The 23359-nt window shown below is 31.3% G+C and overlaps 3 protein-coding genes across 4 annotated transcripts; 2 read left to right on the top strand and 1 right to left on the bottom strand.

Moving 5' to 3' along the window:
• Positions 1 to 10829: 10829 nt before the first annotated feature.
• Positions 10830 to 14731, top strand: LOC103488107 (protein CutA, chloroplastic). 2 transcript variants are annotated; one of them, XM_008446671.3, is made up of 6 exons: positions 10830 to 11106; positions 11258 to 11373; positions 13169 to 13231; positions 13728 to 13759; positions 13872 to 13966; positions 14510 to 14731. In XM_008446671.3, exons 1-6 carry the CDS (start codon positions 10937 to 10939, stop codon positions 14589 to 14591), a joined length of 558 nt encoding a protein of 185 aa, XP_008444893.2. In that variant the 5' UTR covers positions 10830 to 10936; the 3' UTR covers positions 14592 to 14731. The 2 variants fall into 2 exon arrangements, with proteins under 2 accessions (XP_008444893.2, XP_050938286.1); XM_051082329.1 differs by lacking the exon at positions 13169 to 13231 and having other exon boundaries at positions 10845 to 11106.
• A 1221-nt stretch (positions 14732 to 15952) lies between these two features.
• Positions 15953 to 21670, top strand: LOC103488110 (probable rhamnogalacturonate lyase B). The gene is made up of 15 exons (XM_008446673.3): positions 15953 to 16132; positions 16208 to 16329; positions 16913 to 16966; positions 17072 to 17191; positions 17260 to 17379; positions 17490 to 17631; positions 18179 to 18349; positions 18457 to 18612; positions 19089 to 19195; positions 19310 to 19400; positions 19479 to 19620; positions 20252 to 20408; positions 20591 to 20707; positions 20868 to 20994; positions 21163 to 21670. The coding sequence occupies exons 1-15, from the start codon at positions 16091 to 16093 to the stop codon at positions 21424 to 21426; spliced, it is 1932 nt and encodes a 643-aa protein (XP_008444895.2). The 5' UTR covers positions 15953 to 16090; the 3' UTR covers positions 21427 to 21670.
• LOC103488109 (uncharacterized) lies at positions 21622 to 23015 on the bottom strand. Its single transcript, XM_008446672.3, has 2 exons — positions 22776 to 23015; positions 21622 to 21842 (listed from the first exon to the last, which is right to left on the bottom strand). Exons 1-2 carry the CDS (start codon positions 22947 to 22949, stop codon positions 21729 to 21731), a joined length of 288 nt encoding a protein of 95 aa, XP_008444894.2. The 5' UTR covers positions 22950 to 23015; the 3' UTR covers positions 21622 to 21728.
• Between the last annotated feature and the right edge of the window lie 344 nt (positions 23016 to 23359).

The following is a 23359-nucleotide window of genomic DNA, read 5'->3' as shown; positions in this document are numbered from 1 at the left end:
TCTCATCTAATAACAAAATTACTGTTTTTGTATTTTGGATATTGTCCGTTTTACACGTTGGTAGTTTCCATTAGACGTGTCTCGTTGTCTCTTCCCACCGTATCTAAAGAAAGTTCATGACGTTCAAATACATTATGACACGTTTAAATACTAGTATTATAAATCTTTAACATAGAGTTTGATCTCATCTCTTAACTATAATTCTCTTTACACAAAAAAAATAAAATAAAAAATTAAAGAATGAGTAGTTTAAAAAAATTTAGGTTATCTTCAAACAAGAACGTGATATTTTCGTTAGATTATTCGCAATAGTTTTCATATTTTATTTTTAAATAAATTTATACTCGTAACTAAAATTGAAAACCTTAATATTAAAAATAATCATAGTGTAATAAAGCTAATTTTAATAAAATGAAAACAAAAAATTAAAAAAATTAGTTTATTTATGTTTATGGTGAAATGAAAAGAAATTATGTATATTAATTATTTTAGGATAGAAAGATAGAGTAGATATGCAGTGTATTTCTTCTGTTTGGGCAAAAAATATTTTGGAAATCTGTTGTGTTCTTTTATTTTAGGAATTGCATTAATTAAAAATAAATAAAACCAATAATAATAGTTAAAGATGAAATGGGAAGTCAAGTGTGTATAGGAAAGAACAAAACAAAGCGTCACGTCCTTTCATAGAAGAAGTGGGGGGGGGGGGGGGGGGGGGGGGAGAGGGGATGTGGTGGTAATTCAAAGAGTGGAAGAGGGTTAAAATCGTAGTTTTAGTAGACGAACCCAAGAGTAGCTCAAACGTACTGGGGATGCTGTCTTTTTCGTCCCATGCTGACACGTGTGCTATGGCAGAATGAAAGAAGAAGAAGAAGAAGAAGAAGAAGAAGAACGAGCTGCTGTCCTGGTAAGGAAGGGTGGGCCCCGTCTTTTTCGCCCCTAAATTTACGAAATTGACACTGACTTTTTGCTCAACTCTTTGGTTTTCTTTTCTTTTTTCTTTTTTCTTTTTTCTTTTTTTTTTTCTCGTATCATAATAATATTCATTTGTATATTAATTAACCTTAGACATATTCCCTGATATACGGATTTTAATTTTTAACATGTTTTATTATGGTCCATGTATTTTTAAATATTTTAAATTGAGTACTTTTTTTCTTTTTTCTTAATCGTTTTTCAAATTGGCCATTGTTAATGGTTTGAAATTTTAATGGTTGTTTCTTTTTTCAAAATTTAATAAATAAACATGTAGGTAAATAACATTTTGTTTCTCACGGGTTTCTAAACTTATTTTATTGTAGTATTTATATTATTACATTTCCCATTCTAATCATCGTATAATTGTATCTTTTTATTTGAATCGTGGTTTTGTTTTTTCAAAATTATTATAGTATTAGAATGTTGGTCATATAGTTTAGAAACATGTTCATATATATTGATTTGTTATGAAAGTATCGTTATGTAATCAAGTTTGATAAAATTTCATTTTGAGAATAAAATTAAAAGTTTATTAAAAGAAAAACCACAATTTTTAGTTGAGTTTTAATAAATGTGTAAATTTTAAAAATTAATCTTTTCGATCTCTAAAAATTCCATATTCTTTAAGTAATACAAAATTTACGTATTCATAAAAGCTTAGAGACTTTTCATTTATTGAAAATATATGGACTGAAATTATAAATTTAAAGTTACACAAATAAATAAACGAACTCTAAATTAAAAGTTGTGGAAATATAGACTTCTCAATTTAAATGGAACCATTTAGGTTTGACATTAAGTAATAGTAACATAATTTTGTAGTTGCACTAAAAAAACAAAACATCCCTCAATATTTTCACACAACACATTACCAAAGGATTACTTAACTGAATAAATTCCTAGGTATATTTTTATAGATTCGAGGCTCTTCTTATCTGGCTTCCTTCTTCTAAAAGTCAGTTGAAATTAACACACTGATGTTGTTTGCCATATAGACAATTTACACACTGGGTTAGGGACTATTGTTTTTTGTGATGTTGGCCACATTGTGTCTGCTCAAGCCATGCGTAAGATGTGTTATTGGATTTATTTATCCGCTGAGGCAAGAGAGTTGTTGGTGTTACTGAATGGTCTGAAATTCATTGAGACTTGTGGTTATGTGGACATTTGGATGTTCGAAGTATTGTGTTGATGTTTTCGTTCTATGTCATTTACTTCCTCAACTCATGGCGTTATTTATCCACCTAATCGCTAGATTAAACATTGTTGGGCTTAGTAATGTTCCAAGATCTTATAACAGTGTGACCTATACAATTTAGTCCATCTTATGCTTTCAAGTTTGTTGTTCAGTTCTTGGACCGAATCCCTTGTGGCTTTTTTTTGTTGATGTTACTTATGGATGTATTCCCAACAAAAACAATAATAAAATAAAAGAGCTTATGCTACACTACTTAATTGACCAAAAAAAAAAAAAGAGGAAAGCTTCCGAAAAATACTGAATCATATAAAGAGAGAAGATATTGTCAATATAAAGATGAGTCAAAGTTCTATTCTTCAATTGTTTTAATTTTCCAACATTTATTTAATTTACACTCAGCCATAAGAATCTCTCAAAAAGAAGTGTACTCTTTTTTATTTTTTGTTATTCTTGGTGCTTTGCTTTTCACTTAAGAGCCTCTCGCCTTTTGGTGCACATAAAAATCACTCGGACTTAAAAAGTATATACAAATTTCAATAACACTAATCTAATTTATTCTCAAAGACTAATTACTTATCATGACCGCCTTGGAATTTATTTATGAAAGTTGGATCACGATGTTATGCTTTTAAACCTTTATTTTTATGTTTGTATTCACGTTTATTTGTTTAAATGAAATTACTTTAAGATATGTATAGCGATCCATTATCGTCTATCTAGGTGATATTTAGTCATGTTATTATATTATGCTTTTCAAATAACTATTAGTATAATAATGTTCTTAAAACTTTTAACGTAGTCCTAAACATAATTCAACTTACTAAAACATTATATCCTCGATCAAAGAATCATTAGATCTTATAAACTAAAGTCGAATACGATGAAAACCATCGAACTTAGATATCAATTTATTAAATGCAATTTAAGTGATTTTTTGTTTGTTTTTTGAACTCAATAGTTTTGGAATAAGATGAATCGTATTTTTTTTAAATTGACCAAATCACAAAAAGAAAAGCACGTAAAATGAAAAAAAGAAATTATTTTCACCATTCTACTTTGACTTTCATTCTGATTTGGTTTTGGTTATTCGAATAATTTCAATTATCCAACTATTATTTTCGAAAAAGGCACTCTAGATACATAGAAATTGTCAGTAGAGACTAAATATATATTTTTTTAAAAAATAACAACAAAGCAATACATTAATAGGGTTTTTCTTTAAGAAATTAAAAAAGAAACTAAAATTTAAAGTACATATCGAAAATGGTCCCTTGTATACACACACACACACACACATTTCTATACATATACAAACATCTCCTTTTTTTGTACGTCAACAAATTTTTGTGTATTGATTTTATTATTACTATTATTTTAAGCAGTTAAACAAATCCAGTCTTTAAATTTCACCGCAAACACATTGGTAACAACATCTGTTTCTTCGGATGCCTTGTTTTTGTTCTTTTTTGGATTGACCTAAAACCAAAGGGCATCCATCCCTAATTAAGGGTAACTAATTCGAAATTACAAACCCTAAACCAAAAGACACTTTACACTGATCACTCTCTTTCTCTTTCCCTTTTGAAATCCTCTTTTTGTAAACTTTGGAATTTTACCCCTTTTCTTTTTAACCTTTTCCTCGCATGCCCCATTATTCTCTCTCTTTTGGAATATAACACTTTTGGCCTAATACCCTTACACCTTCTCTGTTTGAGATTTGAGATCATTGAGCTCATTCTTATAAATTTTTTTAATCCATTTGAAATTTGATCTTTTGCTTGTACTTTGAAATATTAATAACTCCTTTTTTATAATGTTTTTTCAAGATTTGGTCGTGTTAAAATTTCGATATCATTTGTTCTTTAATTTTTTAGTGACAAATTTTAAAAAGACCACAGGGGAAAGTTTACTTATTAAATTTTATTGTTTGGGATGTGAGCTTCACTTGCTTATATTTATTACAATTTTGTAGAAAATAATATTGTCACACCAATGCATTATGTGTATATATATGTGTGTGTGTGTGTACTTTCTTTCTACTTTAAAAAGACCCAAAGAAAAAAGTCTTCTTATGAAATTTTTCTCACTTGCGCATCTGAGATCTCAATTTTTGTTTATGTAAATTAATTGCAGCTTTGATTTATTAATAATTTCGTTTGTTACTTACAAAAATTGTCACCTACAAAAATTCAAATGGCATTTATTCTTCATCCCCACAAGCCTCAATATTTCAACTATTATTTCGTCCACTAGATTCTTGAAAACGTGCCCCTTTTTTTTTTCTTCTTTTTTTTTTTTTTGCATGAATACTATTTTTTCAAATACACCAATTAAAATATTGGACGACAAGTCTTTTGCCTTGCCTAGATTCCTTAACTTTCAATTATATTTTTAATTTGTCACTTAAACTATGATTTGTTTACATCTTCGTAGATCCAACAAACCGGTAATTTATAGGTTTATAATAATTTAAAAAAAAAATGTTGAATTACAATTTCAAATTTTGAACCTTAAAAAACTATCTAATATGTCTAGAAATAAAAAATCAAAATCTAAAACTACTTTTAAATTATTAACATTTGGTTTGATTTTAAAACATTAAGTAAACTTATAATTTAAATGAGTTTTATAGAGTAAGTATGTGAATTTGAAAAATGTCACGTAGGTAAAGTACCGATCAAACAAATATTTTTAAAATAAAAAAGAATTATTAAACCTAAAATTAATGTACTCAATCATTTAAAAAAATGATGTATCAAACACAAAATTGGAGGGTTAATGTTGTTAATTAAAGTTAGGTTAATTATGAGCTAATTCAAACTAACTTTAAATTAATACTATGCATCAAGACCATACCCATTGACACTTCTGATCTAATTAAACGTATTATATTAACTTCGAATACAATAAAACAAATGAATAATAAACAGGATTCTCCCATTTCCTCTTATCTCATAGAACAAGAAGGGGAAAGGATAATAATAAAATTAAAAGGGGAATTGGGATTCATTTTTATATATTAGAAGGATTTAAATTCCATTTGGACACAACCCTTGGCCTTGAGATTCACTACTCGAATAAAATAAATCTCAATTTGCATTATTTTATATGGATAAACAAACAGAGGCTATTGATGAAAAATTAATTAACTATGAGGAGAAAAAAAAAAAAAAATGGATGATTTAATTAAAAACTATACCATAAACCATTTTCAAAAGCAAATCCTGAACATCCGCCTGATCTTCTGTGTTTCCACAACCAACCTCAGCCCTTCGATTAAAATATATTTGCCCTCGTGGATCAAGATCTGTACATCCAAAACTAAAATTAAGAAGATAAAGTTTTTTTTCTTTTTTAATTACTTTGTTGAGTCGATTCTTCTTTTGTTGAATTGCACATTTAATCTCAAAACCTATTGATTTGTGTCATTCTCGGAACTATTAATTTATTGTATGAACTAAGGTTTTTTTTTTTTAGAAAAATGAATTAATATATCTATACACAAATTGGAAAGTAAGTGGACATAAAACTCAAATAATTTTGGTTAAAATACCGTTTTGGCCATTATATTTCATAGTTTGTCACTTCCAAAATTTTCAAGTTTAGTAATTTACTTCTAATAAATTTGAAATTTAGTCTAGTGTCAATTAGAAAAAAAAAATCTTAAATTTAGTATTTATGGCTACTTTTTTTAATTTTATTATTATATACTAATAAACTAATCTAAATTTTATAAATATAGTCAAATATAGCATCTCTTTTTCTAAGAATAATAACATTGTTATTTAACTATTTTTCACAAAAATGAACTCCAAAGAACTGAGTTAAAAATTGTAAACTAAAATTCCAACCTCTAAAGCTAAAAAAATTTAATAAATTGAACAACTTTAAAGCAAAAAAATTGAAAAAAAAAAAAGACACATTAGACTGAATGTGTTAATTTGAATTGTACTAAAAAAATGTCAATTCAAACACAATTTGATTATCCATAAAAAATTAATAACTCGTTCATCATTTTGCAAGTGCTTCAATTCAATAAACCTCACCTAAGATAATTTTTCCTACAAAATAACAACACTAACATTACGTTAAACCCAACAACAAACAGAAAAAATAATAATGATTTGGTTTGTTATTTTATTTATTGTGATTTTAGTTTACTACAGCTAATATTGAATTATCCAACTCAAAGTCAGTCACACTCACAGTACAAGTACATATATATATATATATATATATATATATATATATATTTTGTAAAAACCTTACTGAATGTTAAACTAATGAACATTTTATTTCAAGTTTTTTATTAAATTAATGCCTTTTTCTAAAAATAAGACAGTCTCAAAGATAAAATGCAGAATATAAACAAATGGCTTGTTTTTTTTCTAAGGATAATTATGAGTTTTTGTCCCTTTTAAAGGTTTGTGTTCCTTGTAAAAAAATGTTTATTTATTTATTTTAAAAAAGATGAATTTATTTTTATTTTTATTCCTGTGTATAAAGTAGAAGAGACAGAAGAAACTTCTTCTTTTTGCTTCTTTCTATATGAAAATAATATTTTTTAGAAAGAAAAAACTGATTAAAATAATTGATGAACAAACATGAAGGTGGAAAGTCATTTGGGTTCATTGAGTGCTTGGGGATTCTGCAAGGTTTTGAGAAAAATAAACTAAGTAGAACTGTGAGATGGAAGCCATGATTCACAGTGGCCTTTTTTTTTTCCCCCTTTTTATTATTCCTAAAACAACATAAGATTAAAATTGAATAATTAAAAATACAAAAAATTATATCAAAATAATATTTAACTTAATCTTTCTTTTTTCTTTTTTTCATATCAAACGTCCATTGGTCAAATTAAAACAATTGGGAAGGTAAATAAAACAGGAACCCTCGTGGGTTTGGTGGACAATACATTACATTCCGTAGGTTTTAGAGTATTCATATCACTATTGACTTTATTTCTTTTTTCTTTTTCATTTTGAAAAATAAAAACCTTTCGTTTGATTTTTTTATTCATTTTGAAAAATAAAGATTTTTCTAATTTTCCACCTGAATCTTTTGTCAATATAAATCTGGAAGTTGTAATGTCTAACTGGATGTCACTTGAATCTTACCATTTAAAATTGATTCGAAATGAAATTAGATCCACTTTTTAAATTAAAGTTCCATGATTTTTTGTTTGAAATTATCTTTCTATCCTTCACTTTGTTGAGTCATTAAATTAATAATGGAAAAAGAAACATTTATAACAAAGAAAAGCAATAAGAATTAAGTAAATAAGAGTACAAAAGAAAGAAAAATTATATAATCGAATGGTTTAGATTTGTGAGTATATGTATTTTCGTAATACTATGGTTTGAAAATTATCCTAAATTGTGATGAAGGTGGAATCGACTAGCCATTTGAAGGGGTGATTTTTGTAAATTCCCAAAGAATTGTCATTCTTTATATATTGGAAATCTTGTAACACAATAACTTAAAAGAAGAAAGAAAATGCGCATGTTAACGTCCAAAAATACCACGTATTTGCTTTGCGGGGAAGGAAAAAAATGTCTTGGTAGGTGTCTTTCTCTTCTCAATTTCTTGGTGGGGTTTTTAATTATCGCAAGAAATCCAAGGGTTTGTGAAATTTTAAGCGATTTTAAGCCAAAATTAAAATATTGAAATTTAACACAACTTATAAAATTTATTTAAATTAATGATTAAGTTATTTTTACTTCAAAATTAATATCTTTGATTTATAGGTATATCGATATATCTACGAGTATCTTCGTTAAGTAGTAAACTAGAAGCATTAGAATTACATTAAAAGTTAGGCTTGAGGTTCATCGACTTCTTTCACTCTTGTGTGTTTTGTTGCTTTTGAACAACCAAATCCCACAAACAAACCAAACACATTGATAAATTAAGGTTGTAAAGTCGAATAATGCAACATTTCCACCACTATCACTTCCTAAAAGTGACAGTAATGTTTGAAATTTCTTCTGCCTTAATGCCTCCTTTTCACTTGCATCCTTTCTCCCTTTCCTATTCTTTCTCTCCTTTCATTTTCATTCATAATTTAAGTTTTATAGTGGCGCTAAAGTACATAGTGTGCTTATAATACTTTACATAGTAAACTTTTAAAAGCATATTTGTCGATGTGTGATATGATATGTCGAATACGAGTTGGATCACTCTTTGATACTCATGTATCTAATCATTCACAACAATGAGGTGTTATGTCCAACGTGCTTCGATGTTGTACTATATGCATCAGCTCGATAAAAAATCTTTAACCGTGCAATATTGATTACCTTCTCGTGATAACATTTGTGTTCAACCAAGGAGAAGTATTTTGTACACTCTTTTTACTATAACCATTGGGCCTCATTAAGGCTTGGGCTTCCTTAATTAAGACATTAACATTTTTAATTCTCTTTCATAGTCTTTCTTATGGCAAGACTTCTTTATTTGACATTGAATAGCAAAGGTTTTCTTAGGAGGGGAAAAGCTCCTAGAGTAATTTTATTTTTTAGAACACTATTATTTAAGTCGAATGTTTGAATAATTTCATAACAATATATGCAATAAAATATTACCTTGTTAGAATTATGTAACTGTCATTAGATAAAAAATTGTCGAAATGCAAATGGTTTATAAATAATAGACATCTATTTATTTTTTTAAGTGGGAAGTTAAAACATCTACACCATATTTATTGTACAAGTCCGGTAAATCATTAAGTCCCCTAAACCCTTAACTTTTTTTTTTTCTTCATATATCATGTATTATTATTTGACTGTTGCATTTCTAAATGAATATATTTAAAACTTTACGTATTTTCTATTCGTTACTGTGTCATGAAGATGGACAATTAATAAATAATGTATATGTTGTATGATTTTTATTTTTTATTTTTCCATTTTATTCTTTAGTACTCTATAAGTATTTATGTGATTGGGAGAAGTTAGCAGTTAATTTATATTGCATCCTAGCTCATTCTTTTATCAAGCTGTAGATGTCAATTATTTGTAGAATTATCAATGGAAATTATACATACACTAGAAACGTCTTTTTGTAGTCATTGACCAATGTAAAAAGTATATATAATAAACTTTAAAAGGAAATTATATTTGCAAAATTAGCATATTCTTAAGAATGTTAATGTATACATCATCCTTTTTTTTTTTTCAAAAAGAAAAAAATAAACCATTAATTAACTAATTGAATTACTTATGGTAATTAGCCTATTTATACTCTCTCAACTCACGACTAACCTGCAAATTAAAATAATTCAAATTTGACAAGTATATATTTTGATTATAGAATTCATCGTAATTACTATTTATAACACATTTTATTTTAATTTATTATTCGTAGTTAGTCAATAAAATGAAAATGCATAATTCGATACCCATCCATCAAAATTTATTACCAAACCCCTAGGGAAAAAATACATTTAATGATAACTACATTAAATTATTGATTTTCTTTCCAAAAAAAAAAAAGAAGGAGAAACTAAAGTAATTGAACTCTTTAATTATTATTACGATGTAAATTAATTAAATCGATGTAATTTAATTTGTTGAGCTGGACATCTGACCGAGCCGCCAACAAATTAATTCGTAGCGCAATTCCAACCGCGTAGTGAATTAATGTCACTAAAAATGCGCTAAATAATTAGAAGATTAATAATTGAGTTGCATGCCGTATTAATTTGTAAAATAATATAAAGTTTATGGTAATATATAACTTCACCATAATAATGTTAAATAAATAAAATAAAGTGGTGCCGAAAATCTTTTCTATAGTATCAAATACGTTATATATATATATATATATATATACACACACACACACACACAATTATAGTTTAACATATTTAAAAATAAAATAAATTAAAAGTTTTCAATGATTTTCAATAGTTGTTATATATTCAATAGGATGCTCTCAATAATCTCAACAAAACCTAATAAATATAACCGCATACTATTAATAACCCATGTCAAATTATTGACAAATCAAATTAATTCCTCTCATATTATTTTGACGGTTTTATATACAGTTTTCAACTAAACAAACACAATGTAAACCATCCTATTGTATGCTTTATTACTAATCTAGTGACCTTTATTTCACATCATTTGATAAAATCGACCCATTCAATATGTTTTAACTTTGATCACTGTAAAAACTAGATTTACATAAGTTTATAATTCACAACTAAGTTATAATTCTATATAATATAGTATAATTTTAAATTTAGACTCTAATTATAAAAGTTCTAGTCTCATTTGCCATTAACCATACTTAGCTACATTATTACCATTTGAAATATATATTCTTTATAATGTTTACTATATGCTTTACTTTTTCCTTTCTTATCTCTTTACTATTTTACATGGAAATTACTAAAATATACACCCCCAACATACAAACTAAATAGCATGCACTCCCGGTATAAACAAATTGAGTATAATTATCACCGAATATAACAATTTACATGGTAGGCACCTCAAAGGAGGCCGGTGTTCCACAATGTATCGGCTTATGGGCTGAGCCGAAAGCCCAAGGGCTTTACATATACTTCATGGACTTCAAAAATTGAGCCCATGAATTTGAGAAGGGCTCAATGATTGAAAAGGCAAGACGTAAAGTAGCTTCCAGAACCGGAGGCTTTGTTTGTTTTGTTCGGATTCGAAAGTGAAGGCTTCAAGTAAAGCTCAAGACGGGGCGTCGAAAAGGCGCGACACGAAAATAGCGCTATAAAAACAGAAAATGGCTTTCACTCTTAGCAGCAGAGCCGCGACACCATTGATATCGTGCTTTGCACTACGTCGTCGTTTACCTCTGGTTGGTGCGTTTTGCGTACTAAGCTTCGGAATCTCCAATCTCTTCGTCTCCAAAACGGGTTCTGCTCTGTCTCTGCCTTTCGTCCCTCTCTTGAGGTACTTCTTTTCGCTTCCTTGCTTTATTTCTTCATCAATTTATTCAACGATTGTTTCTTTCTTTGTTTTTTCTTTAGTCGTTGGTTAATTTGTTTAGTTTAATTGTTTAATCCGTGTTTTTGTTGGTTTGCTAATGGAAAATGAATGTCAGATCGAAGCTTGCTGGTCAAGGTCCAGCTAGGAACGTACATTTGATAAAAATGGAAGGGAGTAGTGCTGCGGTGCCTAGCATTGTTGTTTATGTCACTGTTCCTAACAGGGAAGCAGGTTCTCTTTGATCTCTATGCTCTAGAAATCTCGCGTGATTTGTTGTTCTGAATTCATTGATCATTCTTTGGTATTTTGTGTTATGGAGTATGGACCAACTATAATCGGATTAGAATAGGATAGTTTTAGTAGCTGTTAGTCAATCAAGTGACCAACAAATCAGGCTCTTCTAGCAGCGGTATATAAGCTGTAGTTGATGGTAACACGGTGGTACGTTGATCAAATAGCATGGGGAATTGGGTATTGACGATATAGTTTCACTATTTTACTTGTTATGCTAGTCACATCTTCACTGTAAGGAGAGTTTTTGGGGGAATCTTATGTTGGCTACTGATGGTGTTGATTATTGAGTATTGATAGGATCTTGTTGATTATGAGTTGGATATATATACTTGGCGCATTGGGCAAATAATTACCAGACTCAATAAGCAAATGATGGATTATATTATAACTCGAGAAATGCACTGATGTTAATTATATATACTATTGTTGAAAATGTAGCATGTTTTTCTATCAAAAAGGAAAAAAAAGAACAAAAAATGTGAAGCATGTTTTGGCTTCTGCTGCGTCAAAGAATGCTTATCATGTTCACTTGGATGATTAATGCTCAGAGATAGTAAGGTCTCTTGGTATTCAATGTGGATTATGTTTTATGTTTTCTAATTCACTAAGTTAAATAGATTCTATGAAGATTTGTTTGACATACATGTATATATATTTAAATTGTTTTTGGATTTGTGATCCAAATAGTGGAAATTCTAAAATCTTATGTAATTCAGATTTTAAATTTGAAGTTTTAAAATGGAATTGATATTGAAAAAGAGAATTATGGTTTAGGTAAATATAGATTTTACGTTCTAAACTCATATATTTACTTTTTAAAGTTAAATGGTGTATGACACAATATATTTTTAATTTCTATCTTATTGTAAAATAAAATTTATTCAAAATTGTTGACATAAAACATATTCATAACTTAATTAGTAATAATTGTGTTTTGAGCTAATATTGAGTTTGTAACTACCTGCAACTATTTTTAGAATTATAAATATATTATCAAACTAAGTCTGTACTAATTTTTAAATGAGATCGAACTGCTAAACTAAATACATAATAAAAAATATTGAGAACGTCTACAAAACCTGTTTTTGATTGAATTTTTTGTTTTTAGACCATGCACCACCAAACACGCACTAGGAATTCGGAAAAGTCACCCGAGAGTGCAAAGTTAATTTTAAATGCATTTTCTACCCCGTAAAAGAAACAAAACAAGAATGACGAATTTGTAAGCATTTTTGGGCGGCATAGTTTCATTATCGTTATTTTTTAGTTTTGTTATTTTAGTCATGTGTTCAATCCATAGTGGTTACCTACCTAGAAACTAGTTTCCTACCAGATTCCTTGACACCCAAATGTTGTAGGACCAAGCGAGTTGTCAGGTGAGATTAGTCGAAGTGCCCGTAAGGTAGCCCAAACACTCACATGTATAAAAAAAATTCAACTTCTTTGTTCCGCTTTTATCTATGGTAACAGAACTAGTCCGATCCAATGTTTGGTATTCCAATTGCATTAAGTTACCATGTTTTCTCTGTTGTCTCCACGTACATCTTTATATATTTTATATAGTAAATGACATACCTAACCATGTACTTACTAGCAAGAATTGGATTGATTTTGCCCAAGCTAAATTGTATTGTGTTTCTCAGGACCGAGCACTGAATTTCTTACTATGTGATTTACTTCTCTTTAGTGGACGTATGGTTTATTATCTTTCTTGTTCACATTATTTCTGCAGGTAAGAAACTAGCTGAAAGCATTGTCAAAGAAAAACTTGCTGCTTGTGTTAACATAGTACCCGGTATGTGGGTCTTCTCAACCTCTGCACGTCATCTTAAGTGACAAAAGGCATTGCTCATGGTTTAGAAAAAATATTATGTCGACAAGATTTATAATCCACGCTTGCCGAACATCTGGTATTCTCCTTTAAGTTTTCCTTGCATATCAATGAAGTTGCTTCTAAGTTCTAACTTTTTAATATTTAAGATTGAAGCTTACTGGATCTTCCCTGTAATATTTCAGTGGCATTTTTTAGTGAAGGAATCTTGTGGAAATAGTTTACTTTCATCTTGTTGTGAAACAAAATTCCTTTTCTTTTGATCGGTTCTCTTTAGATCTTGTGATTTCATAAAGAAACGCGATGCTTCAAGTTGTTCCACAGCCCTTTTTAATCTTTCAATTTTTTTCAGTTGCCAACCATTGAGTTCTTATTCTTTTAGAGATTGCTTTTCATTTCGTTGCAACCGCTAATGTGAATATGAATTGTTAGACTTCTACTGAATACTTTATAAATGCAGGTATAGAATCTATTTATCAGTGGAAGGGAGAGGTAAGGTTCCGATTTTCAAACATTCATGTATAGTTATCAAGTAGGTGATTTTTGTTTGTCTTTACGAACAAAAAGAACTTAACTGTGGGCTTTCTGTTTCTGGTTGACACAGATTCAGACGGACCCTGAGGAACTTCTGATCATTAAGACTAGGCAATCACTTCTGGGAGCACTGACAGATCATGTTAAGGCAATTCACCCATACGAGTAAGCTTAACATTCATTTTTTTTTTCCATCCTTCATGTTTGTTGGGTTTTGGGCTCGTGTGTGTTTGTTTTTTTTAAATTATTTTCAATATTGGGGGAACAATGAAGCGGACGGGCAAATAGAGTTGTGAATTGTGAACTGCTTTGCTTATCAGCCAGATACTTGTTTTATGGATAATATTCTTTATTTTTTTTACCTACATTCATTTGCCTTTCTTTTTCCTATTTACTCGTATATTTCAGGGATTTTATTTTATTTTATTTTAAATTTATACCAATCTTAGCTAAAACTTGAAACCAGAGGAAAATAGTTTTTAGGACTTTATTTTTTTATCATTGAAATTAGACTAAAGCTATAGTATCGTTAACGAGTGAAAAACCAAACGAAGAGATAGGCATGAGTAGCGGAAAACCAAACAAAAAGAAAAAAGAACTAACAAGATCTCTCATCTCAGTTATCGGTTTTTCAATGGAGAGTTGGGAAGATGTTTTAAAAAGCCAAATTTTATCCCCTCCAAGGATTTACCTTCATTTTTGACACAGGGTGCCTGAAGTTATTGCTTTGCCAATCAATGGTGGCAGCCTAGAGTACCTAGAGTGGATCAAGAGCAGCACGAAGGACTGACTTTCTATGTGTTAACAAGTTTATTCGAGTATATCAAGTATTCTGTTTAATTTGTTATATGTACCCCTTCCCCACCTTTACGTACAATGTCTCAATAAACTTGATGTTTTGTAAATAAGAGTTGAAATTTGGTTTCCAAATTGATCTTTTGTGCTTCAATCTCCCTTGCATTGGGTTTGTCAATGACTCATTTCCTAAACTTACAGCAAATATGCATTGGCAAAATACATGGGGGGAAAACTGCGGGAGTTCTTGACTTTGTACGAGGTCAGAGATCTCAACCCCATAACTTCTCATTGCTTCGCATTTGATGATGATTTCCACGAAATTGTTGGTCGAATGCCTTCCTATACTGTCTTACAAAGAGCTCCACTTGGTGAAGACTTGTATTTGAACATTTGAGATGAAAATGTATAGAACTGTATATATGTTGGTTTCTTTCTCTGTTTTCAAAAGACCTCGCAACATCCCAGAATCTACCATAGTTTATTAAGAAAGGTAGTTTTTATGCCATTATATTTATACACACACACAAAAATCCATGTTCAATCAGTAATGGTTGAATTTTAGACAAGTCTTAGAGATTAATTTAATGAAATTTGAATTTTTATTGATAAGTGAGCTAGTCATTAGTCATACAAAGCTGAAAAATATTTTAAATATTAGAAAGGAAAAAGAGGAAAAATTTGTAGATGGTCGTTAGTTTTAGGGACTTGTAGTACAAACTTCAATCGTATATGGCTTTCTTCCATGGTTTTCCTAAATCTGTATTCATGGAATCCTACCAAACCCTTTTAATTCAAACCTGTAGAAATCTCCATTTTCACTTCTGATCACGGTTTCTGTGTTCTTCCCTTTTCTTATTCTGTCAAAATTCATTTGATTTCTCTTTCCATTGGTGATCTCAAAGATCTCCGACGAAGTGAAATGCCTGATAATTTAGTTAATACCGACCATCTGTTGACTAAATTCTGAAGTTGATTAAGTGTTAATATCAGGATATATGATTAATTTATCGGTTCATCTATCGCTGTTTGAATATTCAAATATAGAAATTTCTTGCCATGTTAAAATTAGATTCTTGAAAGTAACATTTAAATCGTTTAATTTAATATTTTGAAACTAATCTGCAATTGACAAACAACGTCATGATGGGAAAGTAAAAACTAGAATGCAATAGGAGTTCGTTTTTGACTTACAACTAGCTCCCTCTAGATAGCGAATCTTGCACTGCACCCCTGTTTGGCGACCAAGTAAAGATATGGGCAAAACAGATAAAAAGGATTAAAGAAATGCTAATGGTTTCGAACCTTTTGGCTTATTTAAAGCTAAAGAAAACCCAGCCTGATTTGTACATTAAGATGAAAGCAATCTCTTTGTCCCAAACTCAACATATTAATCTCATTTATATAACTATCCTCAACTTGCCGGAATTAAGACATTACTTCTGTGAGAAAGAATTGGCTTCTCTCTCAAACAGTTAGTCGAAAGCTGTTGACATGCCGCCACTGGGTGTGCAGCTCTTTATCACAGAACGTCAGGTAAGTCCTTCCCTCCCTCTCTGTATCTCTCTCTCTCTGTCCACCTCTTTAATATAAAAACGGTGAAATGTGCAGGTGACAATGGATAATGGCATAGTCCAAGTCACTTTATCAAACCCAGATGGCATAGTAACTGGAATTCGATACAATGGAGTTGACAACGTGCTTGAAGTCCTAAACGATGAAACTAACCGAGGGTATATACCTCGAAGGAAATACTTGCCTATACACTCTATTGAGTTGATGGTTCGACTGACTTTCTAATTTGGCTTATTCTTCGTTATTTAAAAACATCAGTAGGATCAATGCTATTTGAAGAATAAAAATAAGTCCCATTAGAAAGTCATTAAGAGTTCCAACTGATGGGTGTTCAGAAACGTATTGTTCTACAAAGAACATCATTCTGATTTCATTAATTGTGTCCATGCATGAGTTATAGGCTATCTTACAAAAATTATACTCCTAAACTTTCTCATTTGTTTAAAAAATACTCTTATTCTTTTTAAAGGTTGTAATATTAGCCTTGACCTTTCATTTGTCTCAAAAACGAACTTTAAAGTAGCTAAAGCTTTTAATGGAAATTGAGATACGAGATGTGTGTGTTGCTGTGTGCAGTTATCCCTATATGCCGTGTTGTGTTCTCTTTTTTGTCCAATGACACATGTCTATTCCAAGGGAAGAGTATGATATTTTCAAATGAAAGGGAGTTTGAAGTTACGTCTTGTAATTTAGTCTAAAGTTAAATGCTTGTCTTTTGTAATGATATCACTTTTCATGCAGGTACTGGGACCTCGTGTGGAGCTCATCATCGTCCTCAACTGGATTGTTTGATGTGTATGTATTCGTTTCTCTGCTTTTTTCTCTTCAAGTTGGATTACTTACAGATCTTCGGGCCTCTTAGCTTTTTCCTTGGTTAATACGAATAATTTTGTTTTGTAGGATAAAGGCTACAGGTTTCAAGGTCATAGTGGAAAATGAAGAACAAGTGGAGCTCTCCTTTACAAGAACATGGGATCTGTCTCTCGAGGGAAAGCTTGTGCCTTTAGAGATTGATAAAAGGTGAGATTGAATTCATGCAGTCTGCTTAAATTAAAGTTGCAAACTTCTTTCTGATAATGAATTTGTAGGTTTATAATGCTCCGGGGTTCATCTGGGTTCTACTCTTATGCTATTTACCAACACTTGGAAGAATGGCCCGGTTTCAACCTTGGTGAAACTAGACTCGCCTTCAAACTCAGAAAAGACAAGTATAAAATTCTCAACAATATTCCTTTTTATGCTTAATTTAAAGCATTCGTGTTTTTAGTATTATTCTAGACATGGTCATTTATGGTTGGACACAAATATTCTTCTGTAGGTTCCACTATATGGCCATGGCAGACAACAGACAGAGGTACATGCCGCTTCCAGATGACCGTTCTCCACCTAGAGGTCGAGCCTTGGCATATCCAGAGGCCGTCCGGCTCATCGACCCCATCGAACCTGAGTTGCAGGGAGAGGTAATGAATCTCGTCTAGCCTCTAATTTCGTTTAAAGCAAAATAATAATAACAATAATAATAAAAAAGAAGTATCATAATCAGTACAATGACTGCTCAGAGCAAAACTCTAATCAATTATTAATTTATATTCTTTATACTTTTCTTCTCTTTACTTAAAAAGTGTGCGCAAAACTCAACATAATTATCGATATTAACTAGATAGAAAACAACATAGTATTAGTAAGGCCCTGTTACTTGATAGTTAAAAGCAATTTTTTCCCTTGCAGTGTGGGACTAGAAATTTAAATATCTAATCTTTGTAATTCTACAACCACGCATGTAATTAAATTTATTGACGGATTCAATTATGGGCAATGCTCTATTTGATCATCATTAGACCGAAAATTAAGCCTATGACTACACTACAATTTCCACCCCTTAAAAGATCGAAAACCAAAAATCAAATGGGTCTTTTATTATTATTATTATTATTTTGGTGAAAACCAGAATTATGGTAACGTAAATGAGTTTTGATTCTTCTAATTTCATGAGTGTGGACTGTTAAGGTGGATGACAAGTATCAGTACTCATGCGACAACAAAGACAGCGGCGTTCATGGATGGATATCCACCGATCCGACAGTCGGATTCTGGCTAATCTCGCCCAGTAATGAGTTCCGGTCCGGTGGACCCGTTAAACAGAACCTAACTTCACACGTCGGCCCAACCACCCTAGCTGTAAGTGATTCTTCGTTCATTTAGCAATCGATCGATATCCTTGGCTTTAATGTTTGATAGAATTGGAATTATGCCAGATTACATATTTACCTTAACTATGGAATCAGGTTTTTATAAGCGCACATTACGCGGGAGAGGATCTGGTGCCGAAAATCGGAGCCGGCGAGGCATGGAAGAAAGTTTTCGGTCCTGTGTTTATCTATCTCAACTCCACTTATGATTCCTTCGACGCACTTCAGCTCTGGGAAGATGCCAAAGCACAGGTTTCCTCTATACTTCTTCATTTCCATTCAATGACAATTCTTTTCTCGCGTCCTTTTTATCCAAATTTCTAGTTTGTTTTTTTTTTTTGAATTATTCCAATTCCTAAGATTGGTGGTTTACCTGTCTACAAAATTATTTATTGGTTCCTCTCTTTTTACACAAAAAATAAAGACAACTTACTTTTTATAAATATATATATTTGCCACACGGTATAATTTTTTTATTGAAAAATTATTTGGGTAGAAACTACACCTAAGTTTTTCTTCTTGTTTGTTCATTAATAATGATAATTTAACATATCCATAAAATCAGCAGCAAAAATTTACTAAGCGGCCAGCGATTTTTTATTTTAATATTAATTTTAAAGTTTAAAATTACGATGTATACTAAATAATGTCAAAACTTGTAACTGTGACTTACCTTGAGTTACTCTTAAATCAAATAAAATTTAAGAAATATTTTTCCCCGTGAAAAGGCAGCAATCGAAGTCCAAAGTTGGCCCTACAGCTTCCCTGCTTCGGACGATTTTCCAAGGTCAAATCAACGTGGTAGTATCAGTGGTAAACTATTAGTCAAGGACAGGTACACAATTCCCTCTAAACATTGTATTGAAATATTTATGATGGAAATTCTGATGAATTTTAGTACTTAATACAAAATTAATTAGCTAACTTAAATATCGTGACTTGACTTTAGCTACGTCGATGAAGACTTGATACCAGCAGGCGGTGCGTTTGTTGGCCTGGCTCCACCAGGAGACGTAGGATCATGGCAACGAGAGAGCAAGGTAAAATAATTTTAATTTTTTTGTTTAAAAAATAAATTTTATAGAATTATTTTAATGATATCGTCCAAAACTTTTTAGGGTTACCAATTTTGGAGTAGAGCAGATGAAAGTGGAAATTTTTTCATCGATGGCGCGAGGCCGGGCGACTATAATCTGTATGCATGGGTTCCCGGTTTTATTGGAGACTATCGTTATGATGCTCTCATCAACCTTAAAGAAGGTTCTAATTTTCTTACTCTGGCAATAAAATTGGTTAGAATTTCTAGTTTAGAAAAATTGTATATATTATAACTTCCAAATTTCCTGGGTGGTATCAAACTCAAATTGGATCTTAGTGTAATTGCATTTTGGTGTCTGAGTTTGCATATTCATGTCAAACATAAGACAAGGAGTTGGATCGGGAAGGTCTTTTCTGTAGCATTCTCAACTCAAATTGAATCTTAGTGTAATTGCATTTTGGTGTCTGAGTTTGCATATTCAATATTCGAACCTCAGTTTGACAGTTCGACTCTTCCATGACACTATTAACTTTAAATTTTAACAGATCTAGAACAAATTTATCCATTCAAATGAATATAGTTTTATTACATCTTATAAATATTTTCGAACTGTTTTGTATAGTTTATTATAATTTATAAATATTTTCAATTGTTTGGTCATCTAACATTAAAGTTCAATCATCCATGGTTAGAAAAAAATTTATCTTTATACTAGTATAAAGTTGAATAGATCCAAAATTTATTTGTAGTGTTGGTTGAACTAATCAAATTATATCTGTAGTATATTCTTTTTTAAAATTTCGACAAGCAATTATAGGCTAATTCTGTTAATATACGAGAATTTATATATAGGCAGTGAGGTGGACATGGGAGACATAACATACGAACCTCCGAGACAAGGGGCCACACTATGGGAAATAGGAATCCCAGATCGCTCCGCAGCAGAGTTCTATGTTCCAGATCCAAATCCCAACTACATCAATAAGCTCTACCTTAACCATCCTGATAAGTAAATGAAACTACTTCATATTTCAAGCCCGCTGATTTTTCATTATTCCCCCCCCCCCCCCCCCCCCTCCCTCCCCAATCGTATCAAATGATTTGATGAGTTCTTGTACCAAGCCTCGACGCTATACCACTTTGACAAAATTACTACCACGTTCTTAATTAAGCTGATAAAGAAATTGACAGGTTTCGACAGTATGGCCTATGGGAAAGATACAGCGAATTGTTTCCCGACTCGGATTTGGTATATAACGTTGGCGTTAGTGACTACACCAAGGATTGGTTCTTTGCTCAAGTCCCCAGGTGTGTGCTTCATTAATTCTTCCGATCATCCAGAAATAATTTCGAACTTGTTTGGTTTGATTATTAAAAAGGAATTCCATAATTAAACTGATAGACCAAAAACATGGGAGATACGAACAGGTTAGTATCCATCTGTTTGACTGCTTCTCATCACCTATAGGAAGATTGAAAATGGAACATATAAGGGAACGACATGGCAAGTCAAGTTTGAGCTGGACAACGTAGACAACCAAGCAACTTATAAGCTTCGGGTTGCATTGGCCTCTGCTTCTCTCGCAGAATTGCAGGTATACCAAATTTCGACATTTCCTTTTCCTTTTCCTTGAATGTCGAATTGCCACACCATATCTTATTGTTTCTAAATGTTGCACTTTCTTTATAGCTGTAAGATAGTTTATCTAATTTAGTTAGAAGCCTAGTAACTGTGAATGAGAGGAAAGTTTTGAGTTTTGAAGGTTGGAGTTAATGAGGCCAAAGCAAAGGCAGTGTTCTCTAGCGGACTTATCGGGAGGGACAATTCCATTGCAAGACACGGCATTCACGGTCTGTATTGGCTTTACAACATTGACATTCCAGGAAATCGGCTGGTCACCGGCAATAACACCATCTTCTTCACCCAACCCAGAAGCACGGGCCCTTTCCAAGCCATTATGTACGATTACATTCGTCTGGAAGCTCCTCCACCTCCACCTCCATCCTCCGCCCATCCTTTGGAATAATATTCCCCTACCACACGTCCTTCCCTTCCACATCCTTAATTCCCACCATTTTCTTTCTTATTTCGTATTCTTAATTTCGCTAAGCTAAAAACTCTACTCGTATGGGGTAGGTCCTTTCCTAGAGGGTTAAGAATGAGATTCGGACTTGGAAATAATAAAGTTCGAAGCTACTACTATCTCATATGTTGTGAAAAATGCAAAACCAAAAAACGATTTTATACACATCATATTATTCATTCCAAAATATGTACAGAAGATTGGGATACTTTCTCATTATTATTTTGATTTGATTTGTTAAACAATTAAGTTCCGTTCTTCAAGTTCTCTGCGGCCTCAGTAGCTTGAACCTGCATTTTGGCAGTCTTCAAATCTGCTTCTGCTGCTTCCTTCTCGCTCTTTGCCGTTATCTTCTTTCCCTGCTCACCCAACACATCCCTCTCAAAACCTATAATATATAACCTTCCTAAAAAGCTAGGCTTTATTTGAAATGACTTTTGAGTGCAGTTTGATAACACGAGTCATTCTCTAATTTCCTTTTCTACTAATCATCTGTTCTGTTTTTTTCTTCCTCCTCTGAGAATACTTTCTCCCCTCCATTTTACCTGCCTCTAGGAGGGGAGTCCTACAAGTGTACTATAATCCCATACTCTCCATATTTTAACACATAAAAGAAGAAATTACAAAATCATTTAAAAGAAAAACTACCTTGTACCACGTGATAGGTGTTAATGTGTTATTTGAACTTGGGTGCTCTTTTGGATGTGCCTATCTAAGGAATTGTCCAACAAAGTTTACCAAATGACCATTTTTTTAAATTGATGTTTTAGAGTTTGGTGCACCTAAGCTACACCCAATTATTACTCTGTAATAATTTAATAGGAAAGATTATAGAAATTGTGCCTAATTTCACATATCCTCTTCTTATATACGTTTCACCTTAAACTCAAAATTTCATCTTAATATACCTTTTAAGGCTATAAACCTCAATCACCTTAATTTACTTTTTATAATTGTGGAGGAACTCTAACCTCCTACTCTACACTTTAACCACAAATTTAATAATTCCAACATATTAATCAACATTTGTGAACTCCAACCAGTTGGCCAACCAGCACTTTAAGTCGTAAAACATTGTGATGTATTTTATTTTGGGTTATTAAATTCAGTCTCTCTGCATGTTTTACTTTTACAATTCTTTAAATTTTATTGTCTAAAAAAAAGAATATTATAATTATTTGATAAAATTCAAATTTGGAAAACTAATTTTAAGATTCAGACAACTATAACCGAACTAAATTGAACAAAACATAAAATATCACTTTTAACCAACATAATGTGAAAGAACTAACCCAACCAACGAAAAAGGCTTTGACATATCCCAGCGTCTCTTGAGAAGACGCATAAAAGGAAGTGCACCCCTTCTTAACACGATCCATCACCGAGGCTTCTTGTTTCCGCCCGGAAAACGCCCTTGCGCCGTCGTCTTGCGGCGGCGTTGAAGTAGCTGCTCTTGTCTCGTCCATTGCTTAGTCTTGCTATCTCTTCCGTGTACGAAAACTGGCGTTTGGAAGCTGTGGATTTTATAAGAAAGGGTTCTGCTTTTGGACGTTGTTGTTTAAGCCAACGCATTGGTTTTTGCTACGTGCTAACTTCAAAACCTGCCCACGTTTTCCTGATAACTTAAAAATGTGAATATCTAACAAAATTATGAATAAATATCAAACTCTACTCTATCCATTTGTATATGAGATTGATAATGATTTAAATTTTTAACTAATAATTATTATTAGTTATTAATTTACTCCATCCATTACGTTTTAGAAAATTTATACGAAGCTTATACCAATTAAATCATAAGTTTTTTAAAGGAATCAATTTAGACTTTTCATATTTTAATGGTTTGTTTCATAAAATAGACATTTGAAAAGTTTAC

Source organism: Cucumis melo, chromosome 3 (assembly GCF_025177605.1).
Source record: "Cucumis melo cultivar AY chromosome 3, USDA_Cmelo_AY_1.0, whole genome shotgun sequence".
In the NCBI taxonomy this organism is placed as follows: domain Eukaryota; kingdom Viridiplantae; phylum Streptophyta; class Magnoliopsida; order Cucurbitales; family Cucurbitaceae; genus Cucumis; species Cucumis melo.
The sequence above is the reverse complement of the archived record's forward strand: the minus strand, read 5'-3'. Positions and strand labels throughout refer to the sequence as shown.

Bases quoted from the DNA above. Each gene is read 5' to 3' on its own strand.
- LOC103488109 (XM_008446672.3), bottom strand. From the start codon at position 22,949: ATGGACGAGACAAGAGCAGCTACTTCAACGCCGCCGCAAGACGACGGC. The intron at 21,843-22,775 runs GTTAGTTCTTTC...TTGGGTGAGCAG, and splicing joins AAGCCTTTTTCGTTGGTTGG to GGAAAGAAGATAACGGCAAA.
- LOC103488107 (XM_008446671.3), top strand. From the start codon at position 10,937: ATGGCTTTCACTCTTAGCAGCAGAGCCGCGACACCATTGATATCGTGC. The intron at 11,107-11,257 runs GTACTTCTTTTC...AATGAATGTCAG, and splicing joins CCTTTCGTCCCTCTCTTGAG to ATCGAAGCTTGCTGGTCAAG. The intron at 13,232-13,727 runs GTATGTGGGTCT...TTATAAATGCAG, and splicing joins TTGTGTTAACATAGTACCCG to GTATAGAATCTATTTATCAG.
- LOC103488110 (XM_008446673.3), top strand. From the start codon at position 16,091: ATGCCGCCACTGGGTGTGCAGCTCTTTATCACAGAACGTCAG. The intron at 17,192-17,259 runs GTGAGATTGAAT...ATGAATTTGTAG, and splicing joins CCTTTAGAGATTGATAAAAG to GTTTATAATGCTCCGGGGTT. The intron at 18,613-19,088 runs GTTTCCTCTATA...CCCCGTGAAAAG, and splicing joins GGGAAGATGCCAAAGCACAG to GCAGCAATCGAAGTCCAAAG.